Source organism: Cottoperca gobio, chromosome 22 (assembly GCF_900634415.1).
Source record: "Cottoperca gobio chromosome 22, fCotGob3.1, whole genome shotgun sequence".
Taxonomy (NCBI): Eukaryota; Metazoa; Chordata; class Actinopteri; order Perciformes; family Bovichtidae; genus Cottoperca; species Cottoperca gobio.
The window spans coordinates 2,038,996-2,049,129 of NC_041376.1; the positions used below are offsets into that span (position 1 = coordinate 2,038,996).

Genomic DNA, 10,134 nt, shown 5'->3' on the forward strand with positions numbered 1-10,134 from the left:
ACCCCTTTATTTAGCCCACTGCCACGCGAGCACCAATTAAAGCTTGGCGAGCCGTGCAATGAGTAACACTGATCTACAGGCTCGCACACAAAATAATCAGGGTCATAAACAGGGCTCATCTTGCTCAGTTCTACTTGGACAGGAAAATGTTTTATTCTGTTCTGTGACCACCAGTGTCAGTTTGTGGACATATTTGTTGATGGCCCAGTTCATGATGGCAGCGTTCTTTAAAATAGCTCTTTGCGTGTTCAAAGCAAGCGGCAAACTGTAAAGTGAAGGCAAAGTCTGAAAAGGGAAGCCAATGCAGAAATGCCTTGAAGCTGCATTCTCTTGAATAGCCAGTAGGGGAGATCTCCACTCATTTAAAAACCAAAAAACCTGTGTTGTCTTTGTATCAATGAAATACAGACATCAGAATCTGCTCGATCTACAGCTTCTTGTTTCATTGTAATCAAAGTTTAATCTTTTATCAAAGAGTTTAAAATGGACAAAGAGAGACCTCCCAGCCTCGTATTCAAACATCCTGTAACGTGTGGTTACTCTCCATAAAGACCGGGACATGTTTGCTGTTTGCACTAATCTAGATGGATAGATACTTTATTGATCCTGAGGGAAATTTAGGCGTCCAGACATTACACATCTGCCCCCCCCCCCCACATTTATTTTGACTTATTTTTAATTAAGCTACTGGACGCCTAAATTTCCCTCAGGATCAATAAAGTATCTATCTATCTAGATTAGTGCAAACAGCAAACAGATAAAACTTTAATTACAATGAAACAAGAACCTGTAGATCTAGCAGATTTTGTGTGTGTGTGATTAATTATCAAATTAATATATATTTTTAATTATTATGCTAGTCGAATACATTTAGTTGATTCACTATATCAGCACTTAATAAGCCTCATGTCAATATGAAAATGTCAAATTTATCAGGGAACACTTATTGTATCTCAGATTGCATATTACTCACCGAGTTTACATCTTGAAATATGGTTTATGCAAAAAGAACATTACATTTTTGCCCTGCATTTGCTATTACCTTTTATTGTAAACCCATAAGATGATAGTCTTTAAATGTACGGCTGCTTTTTCTTTTTCTGAGACTTTACAGATAATACAGAGAGGGTGCGGAAATCTATTTTTAAAACACATGGGTGGAAACAACACTTTATAAATATCAGGGTTTGCAGGAGGAGATATGATCATCGAGCTCACAGATGTTTCTGTTGTGGTCTCGCACGCATCGTTTCCTGTTTATGTGACTTGTTTTTAGCACAAACATGTTTTTCAAGGGAACAAATGGAGAAAGTAGAAAGTCCTCAGTGTGAGTCCCACTGGGCTTCTTCACTGATTCAAACAATGTGATGGAGAAAAGTTTATACAGAAACATTTCGTAAATGGTCGCATTGTCTTACTGTATGTAGTGGTTGACATGAAGATGATTTATGAAGAAGACAGTGGTGAAGGAAGTATTTACATCCTTTTGTAAAAGTACTAATACAACACAGTATACTATAATATACACATTACTGGTACAAATAGAAATCCTGCATATGTAAAGTTATTTATGTAAGTATAATCAGGAAAATGTAAATTAAAGTGTTAAAAGTAGAAGTACTCAGTAGCACTCATTTATTATATATTTTACTTTTTATAAGTAATTAATTTCTAATTAAATTTTATTTCTATGTATTTTTACTCTAATCTATTTATTTGTATTAATATTATTATTATTCATCTTTAACTAAGTCTCTTTTACGTCTTATTACAATTACTACTGAACCTCCATGTATAAAGGTATTTATCTGTGCATGAGCATTTTAATGTATTAGATTAGAAAACTGTGAAAGAATACTCAATACTCGAGAGTTTTCTGTCAATCAATTGTTTTGTATTTATTGAGTGCAGTAGTTTAATTGATAAAAAAAAGTGTTATATTTCATAAGCTCTTCATGTTTTGTTTGCAAAAATCTTAATTTGTAAAGTAACTAAATCTGTCAGATAAATATAGTGCAGTAAAATATATACGCCTGCAAGATGGAGTAAAATGGAATTAAAATAAAGTACATTCCACCACTGAAAGGAGATTATAAAGAAACCCTCAGTTATTATTATTTTCTTTTTTTGTATTACTGGTGATGGTTTAGATTTTACGTCTCTTATCGACTAACATAAAAACATTCATATTTCTGCATCAGATGAACAGCTGTTGTTGAGACACATTTCTGTTGACTGTAGCTTCAGTTGACACAGAAATGTTTGTTCTCCAGCTGTTTGCTCAGCGGTGCAGAGATGCAGCTGCACTCTGCGAGCCGGAGGTTGTGGTAAAGTTTCTGAGCACAGAGAAGGATCTGCAGGCTGCTCTGTGACCACATCCTCTCCTCTGCTGTCGCTCTGCTCACCAACAACAGCTCTGACCTTCTTCTGCACACAGGAGAGCGCTGACTTCCTGTTGTGTGCTACACTCACTCTTACATTTACTTTCCTACTCACGGTGTTTGAAGAGAATGTAAACCGTCATACTCTTCTCTCACTTGTGCAAAGTGGAGAAGCTCGATATGACTTAAGAAGAGACACTGCAGGTGATCAGGGGAAAACATGTAACTAACAGATATCAGCAGGAAGCTTCCCCACTTCATGACTCGCATCAACACAAGTTTAATATGTACATGAGGCGTTATGTAATGTAGCTGTGGAGAGTTTAAATCTACACACACAGTTACAAACACACACTCTGATGTTCTCATGTTTCCTCTCGTCTCACAGAAGACGAGTTCTAGAAGATAAATAACCCAAACTTGTTGTTGACTGTTAAATAACTTTAAAAAGGGTCAAGTTATGTATTAATGTTGAAATACAGACGAGATGATGGAACTTATTAATCAAATGAAACTGGAGAACTTTAGTCACCTCAGTTGCTCGTTGGAACAACTTTCTGAAGGTGAGAAAGTGATTTCTCAGAATAGAGGCAGACAGGCGAGCAGCTAAAAACACCTCACGCTGTCTGTGGAAGAAGTGATGATCAGTGTGAGATGTGAGAGCATCATGTGCTATTCTAACTGCATATCTGTACACTATGGAGCAACTGACTGATATTGTAATACATCAGGCTCACTTGTTGTTTGCCACTTGAGTCTGAAGTTAATGCATGAGCTGTTCTGCTTTAGATCCATACTGATCCTCATTTTAAGGACCGAATATCAAAGTCTTCAGTCTTTCAGCAGAAACTAAAATGAAAACATGACAGACAAAATACACTGACATACTTTTTATTTTAAAGAAAACTCAAATCATCAAATAGTTCACAACCAAGTGTTTGTCAAAGGATTTATACCAAACTTACTTCCATGCCAGTTATAGCTTTAATATTGTAAAAAGAATAATGTTCCTCTAATGTTGGCAGAATTTGAGTTTCTCATTTATGTGAATGCAAATATGCCGTGACACACGCTGAAGAAATAAATCCACGATGCTCTACAAATCCTATTTACAGACACCAACATAAAGTGGTTTGTTCAGCTCTCAGCTCTCAGTGGTTCTGCTTCCCAGCTGATCTCTGCAACAGACAGAAAGCACAGCTCTTTTTATCTTCCATTCTTTCACATATTAAAATGTTTTTAATATAAAATGCAGAGACAGGCGAACAAACCTGCAGCTTCCACACCAGAAACGCTACACAGGCTCCATAGATGCTGCTCTTGATGATGAGAACACCGTAGGAGAGTTTGGCAGTCTGCGTGCTCCTCAAATATTTCTCTGCAGAAAGTTAAACGTTTACATCAGTGACATGCAGAGGAATAGTTCTACGTGCACGCTCATGTAGGACACCAAATGTTTTCTGTGTGATGATGAGGTGTACAGAAACACTGAATAACATCTTTACCTCTCGTCATGCCTCCTCCTGATGGAAGAAGAAGAGATGCATTCGATGAGGACAGATGATCGTTGATAGAAGAAGAAGAGATGCATTAGATGAGGACAGATGATTGTTGATAGAAGAAGAAGAGATGCATTAGATGAAGACAGATGATCGTTGATAGAAGAAGAAGAGATGCATTAGATGAGGACAGATGATTGTTGATAGAAGAAGAAGAGATGCATTAGATGAAGACAGATGATTGTTGATGGAAGAAGAAGAGATGCATTAGATGAAGACAGATGATCGTTGATAGAAGAAGAGATGCATTAGATGAGGACAGATGATTGTTGATAGAAGAAGAGATGCATTAGATGAGGACAGATGATCGTTGATAGAAGAAGAAGAGATGCATTAGATGAGGACAGATGATCGTTGATAGAAGAAGAAGAGATGCATTAGATGAAGACAGATGATTGTTGATAGAAGAAGAAGAGATGCATTAGATGAGGACAGATGATCGTTGATAGAAGAAGAAGAGATGCATTAGATGAGGACAGATGATCGTTGATAGAAGAAGAAGAGATGCATTAGATGAGGACAGATGATCGTTGATAGAAGAAGAAGAGATGCATTAGATGAGGACAGATGATCGTTGATAGAAGAAGAAGAGATGCATTAGATGAAGACAGATGATCGTTGATAGAAGAAGAAGAGATGCATTAGATGAGGACAGATGATCGTTGATAGAAGAAGAAGAGATGCATTAGATGAGGACAGATGATCGTTGATAGAAGAAGAAGAGATGCATTAGATGAGGACAGATGATCGTTGATAGAAGAAGAAGAGATGCATTAGATGAGGACAGATGATCGTTGATAGAAGAAGAAGAGATGCATTAGATGAAGACAGATGATTGTTGATAGAAGAAGAAGAGATGCATTAGATGAGGACAGATGATCGTTGATAGAAGAAGAAGAGATGCATTAGATGAGGACAGATGATCGTTGATAGAAGAAGAAGAGATGCATTAGATGAGGACAGATGATCGTTGATAGAAGAAGAAGAGATGCATTAGATGAGGACAGATGATCGTTGATAGAAGAAGAAGAGATGCATTAGATGAAGACAGATGATCGTTGATAGAAGAAGAAGAGATGCATTAGATGAGGACAGATGATCGTTGATAGAAGAAGAAGAGATGCATTAGATGAGGACAGATGATCGTTGATGCATTTCCAGTCACAAAAAGATCAAATGGTTTATTTCTGAGTTTAAACTAAACGAACCTTCTTCCCCATGAAGAGAGTCAGAATACGTTTCAGTGTGTGTCCCATTGTAGAAGCTGACGGTGCAGGTGAATACTGTTTCAGGATTGAACCAGTTTTTGGTGGAGACCCTCAGCCTGCTGGTGATTTTGTAAAAGTCGTCTTCCCGCAGGGCAGCGTTGTCTGTGGCCACACCAGTGGTGACGGCCTCCCCGTCGACCTGCCAGGATACACTGACGTGGTCTGGGTAGAATCCGCTGGCCACACACACGATGGTCTTCTTCGGTGCATCGTCGTTTCCACACTCCTTTGATGAAGGTCGAAGCACTTGCACTGTTGGTGGGGTGATATGTAAGACCGTCTTCTGCAAGGACAAACAACATGCATCACTAAGTTAAAGCTGCGTATAGATCTGAGTCTATAACGAACATCTCAACACCAGAACACAGATGTCACATGAAACAAGACTCAACTTTCTATTTCTTCTTTAAAATACTTGTTTTTGAAAGTTATGGTTATGATCTTACCAAGAACTGTTAGTTTGGTTCCCTCTCCAAAATGAGCAGGATAAGTGTCTGAGCACAGCGCTGACTCGCAGGTGGGAAACTGATTACGCCTGAATTAACATTTTATTTTATTCTTTATGCCATTTATGAGTTTTCCACTAACCTGTGCATATACAGTTCACTCACTATATCACAGGATCCACTTATAGAACCATTAATATCATTTAAATATACTTTTTAATGTGTGACGTCCTCTAAATGCCAATTTGAAAATAATGCATTAAGTCTGCAGACTACAGACGAGCAAATAGAAAAGAGATTCATCTCAAATATTCCATTTTCTTTTGCAGGTGTGCAGCAACAAATCACTAAAGAAGATATTGAAACAACTCTGAACTTAACTCAACATTTAAGTTAAGAGAAACAAACATTTATGCAGATTGTTTTAATCATCTTCTTACCCAACACTGTGAGTTTGGTGCCTCTGCCAAAGTAAGCCGGCTCGTAGTTGTTCACACTGATACGAGGCTGCAGCAGAACTGCTCTTACTTTCAGCACTGAGCTGTAAACTGTCTTTGTCCTCTTTTATCAGATACACTTTTAACTGCACACAACTCTGGAAGAAATGCTTTACACTTTGAATCTTGCTATTATAAACTGCTGATTTAAAGTCTGTTTAAGAGCATAAGATTAAAAAAGTGGTAGCAGTAGTAATTTATCATTTTCTATGAAGACTTTTGATATATTATGTTGATACACATGGAATCATTTTGACAGTCTTACCTAAAACGGTGCGTTTAGTTGCAGCTCCTGTGAACTCCTGAGTGAAGTGTCTCACAGAGCCGATAAGAAGTCGCTGTGAGACTAATAATCTGGGCGTACAGCCAGATGATTTATTGCTGCAGTATTTTACTGGAGAACAAAGACAACGTACTTCCACCAAAACCTTCTTTTTGTTGCACTTTTTTAACAACAGAATACTTTGTTTACTAGCATCACATAAAAGTTGTAAAATCTGTTTTTAATACTATGCATCTGTCTCTTACTCACATACTGTAAATGAAATGAGAACGTTGCTCTGGGAGATGTTTCTGTTGCAGGTTTTCTTACCTAAAACAGTGAGTTTAGTTCCAGCTCCAAAGTGAGCCTCGCCGTAGGAGCACAGAGACTTTCCACTGTTACTAAAACTCTTCCTACGGCCTCTTTATCTGGCTCACTTTGAGATCATTCCAACGCTACTGTCTCCTGACATGTCCAGGCTTTAACTTTAATGTACTTTACATTGATTGCAAACCTTCACCTGTTTAACATCCACATGCTTTAAAATGACCTGTAATGTAAAAATGCTTTAAGACTATTTTCTGATTATTTATTCCAGTAACTGCTATAATCATGGTTTAAACATTGGTGATTTGGATTCTGTCGAGCCTTACAGTATCTCTACAGTGTCAAAACATTTAAACAAAATCATAGCTGAACAATATTTAATGAACTTTAAACGTGTTCTTACCTAAAACTGTTAACTTTGTTCCTCCACCAAAGTCAGCCTGTGCAGACTGGGTCACAGTGCACTGCACCAGTGCTCAAAACAGCCCAAGATGTGCTTTTACTTTGAAACTTTAGTTTTTAGTTTTATAATAAATGCACCTTTCCTTTAGTTTAAAAACCATCAGCTGCTGCATTACACCCTGTGCTGTTTTTTCTACATGTTGTATGCAATACAAAACCTTCTCTTGGTGACAAACCTGTTTTATACATTTTATTTAATTTATGTTTTGAAGAAATTTAGAGCTCTTACTTACCGAGAACCGTCAGTTTTGTTCCCTGTCCGAAATAAGCTTCGTACTGACACAGTGTTTAAGCTTAAGAACAAAAAGCTCTGCACAGAACTGTCTTCATGCACCGCGTACATAACAACACTTATTACTTTTAATGGATTTAAAGATCCTTCACTTACCCAAAACTGTCAGTTTGGTTCCTTTTCCAAAGTAAGCCTGGTTTACATTGTCACAGTGCAGAAATACTGAGCATGAAACTCTTTCTCTACCAGAATCATCTTTGAAGTTGTTACTCACACTTCAGTTTGTCTTGGACTCTAAAGCAACGACACATTTATGAAATATAAAATATAACCTTTACCTAAAACTGTCAGTTTGGTTCCTTGGCCGAAGTAAGCGGGCTCATTGTAGGTCACAGTGTTTTTACTGCAGCTCAATATTCCAACCTTTTTATAACAACAGTTTTTTCACTTACTTTCACAGCAACTTTCTACTTATTGTAAGTTAGTTGCAGTAAACTGAAGCAGAGACAGATGCTACTTACCCAAAACTGTGAGTTTGGTTCCCTTTCCAAAGTAAGCTTCAGATCCAGAGTCACACTGAATGTCTCCTCGACCAAAACGTCTCTAAAGTTTCCATAATCGGCATGTTGAGCCTCAGTGTAATAATCCAGAGGATGAGGAAGGTTTGAACATGCAGGACGAGCTTCATAATGTCTACATGTGGTGTTTTCTGTCAACATGAGTAAAAGCAGCATCCCAATGCTCCACATATTACTGCAAAATCACTTTCAAATCCTTTTTCCACATTATGTCCTGCATATAAATGAAGTGTTTCATGCCAACGTGTGCTGCCAGTTTCTAGGGCTTCAGATGTGGATGTGTCTGCTCTCCAGGCAGCATGTAGCAGGAACACAATGGCTGTTAATGGCAGGAGGTTTTTGTACAGCGGCTCTATGGGGTTGTATCACCGTGGCTCCCTGTCCCCACGGTGAAAAAGCATCAGACAAAAACCTGAAGTCTCGTTGCTTCTCTCCCCTCTCCCTCCCCCACCCAGAGTCTCCATATCTCAGCCTCCATCTCTGTCTGTGATAGCAGCTGTACAGGTCGGGCTCCAACCTGACTGCTGCTATTTCTGTGACAGCTAAGAAAAGAAACAGAACGGAGGGAAGCAAAAGGAAAGATGTGTTTGTTGGTGTTTGTTTGTAGCTGTTCAGAGGGAGGGACATCTCTGCTGGTCACACCTCTTTATCCAGCCGCGCATCACTGAACTGAGGACAGTTCACTGAGCAACATTCACAACGTAATCATCTGTAATGTGAAAGGTTTCACTCGTCACAGATAATTAATACTTTAATCAGCTCTATGAAGCACTGAAGCCTCTTTAAGGTCATTAAGTTTTGCTTTCACAGCTCTTCTCTCAGCAGGCAGCTGTTCAGTGGAAAACCCTGAAAAACACAAAGTGTTCAGCTAGCTGATGATTAGTGGAGCCGAAGGACCAGATGTTTTCCTTGGTGGAGACTAAAATATAAAGTGTATACTAATGTGGCTCTGTGGCTACTGAATGTGTAAATATTTGTTTTGCCCCCAAGTGTTTAACACCTGATCTAAGCACAGGCATTGCACATAAACATTTAGTTTAAATGCTTTGACATGTGGCATTAGTTTTCTGTGTAATCTTTACTGTCCGTCCCGAAATTTGAAAAAAAAAACAACCACATAACTCTCTGTCCTTTTATTAATATCATCTTTAAACTACATGAATAGTTTGTCGCTTTTTAATCCTACTTTTAAATGTGACTGCACTATGATACATTATAAGCATAGCTAAGACCATTATGTAGAATAGAAGAAGCTTTATTGTCCAGCCGAGGCAGGAAAGTTATCTTTGGTCTCACCCAGGGGAAGAAATGTACACAAAACCACGTACACAAAACCACGTACACAGGTTAAAAATGATCCTGTGAAACCAAAGCAAAGTCATTCACACCCATAGTGTACAGCCTACCCTCATATTTAAGTGTACTCTACTTTGTTGACCCCATGATTGCATTTTGGATACATTTTTTGCCAAGGGTATTATATAGCAGCGCTACCCTGAGAGGAGCAGGGTGGAGGGGATGTGTTTTATCATTGGTAATATATCACATTTACTTCTTAAATATGTAGCTCAGTATAATAACGCTTAAAAGTAAAGTAAGGTCAATATAGGCCAGTCAAACTACCACATCTAAGTGTAATCCCACATGAACCCTGTAGAGGTCAGTGTATGCTAACCTCTTCATCTTGATATACTTCCATCTTTTCATCCCGGCTGCACACAGAATTAAATAATATAAAAAGTGCAGACTTGAGCAAAGAGTGACACAGATGAGAGTCTGTACAGGGCAATAATGTTGTTCGGGACATTTAAGGCTTACAATGTTAACACCTGCTTCCTTATCGGACCTGATCAGCTTTGTGGTTTTGTGGAGACGGTTCCTGTACCTTTAATAGACGAGTTTGTCATGCTGGGTTTTTTTCAATAAGTTTTCTAGTTTCTGTCCCAATTCTTATCATGTTACATTAATGTAAGTTTCTTGTTATGTCCTCCACATTAACCTTCTTAATTTCTCCTTGTCCTGCCACCTCCCTGTCCTCCCACTTCCCTGTCCTGCCTCCTCCCACCTCCCTGTGCTGCCTCCTCTCTCCTCCCTGTCCTCTGTCCTCCCACCTCTCTGTCCT

General features: G+C 38.5%; 1 gene segment (V, D, J or C); it reads right to left on the reverse strand.

Moving 5' to 3' along the window:
• Positions 1-3,256: 3,256 nt before the first annotated feature.
• Positions 3,257-8,555, reverse strand: LOC115027081 (T-cell receptor beta-1 chain C region-like). The segment is given in 5 exon segments: positions 3,257-3,559; positions 3,653-3,759; positions 3,887-3,904; positions 5,149-5,491; positions 7,956-8,555. Coding segments are annotated over 5 exon segments (723 nt in total).
• Between the last annotated feature and the right edge of the window lie 1,579 nt (positions 8,556-10,134).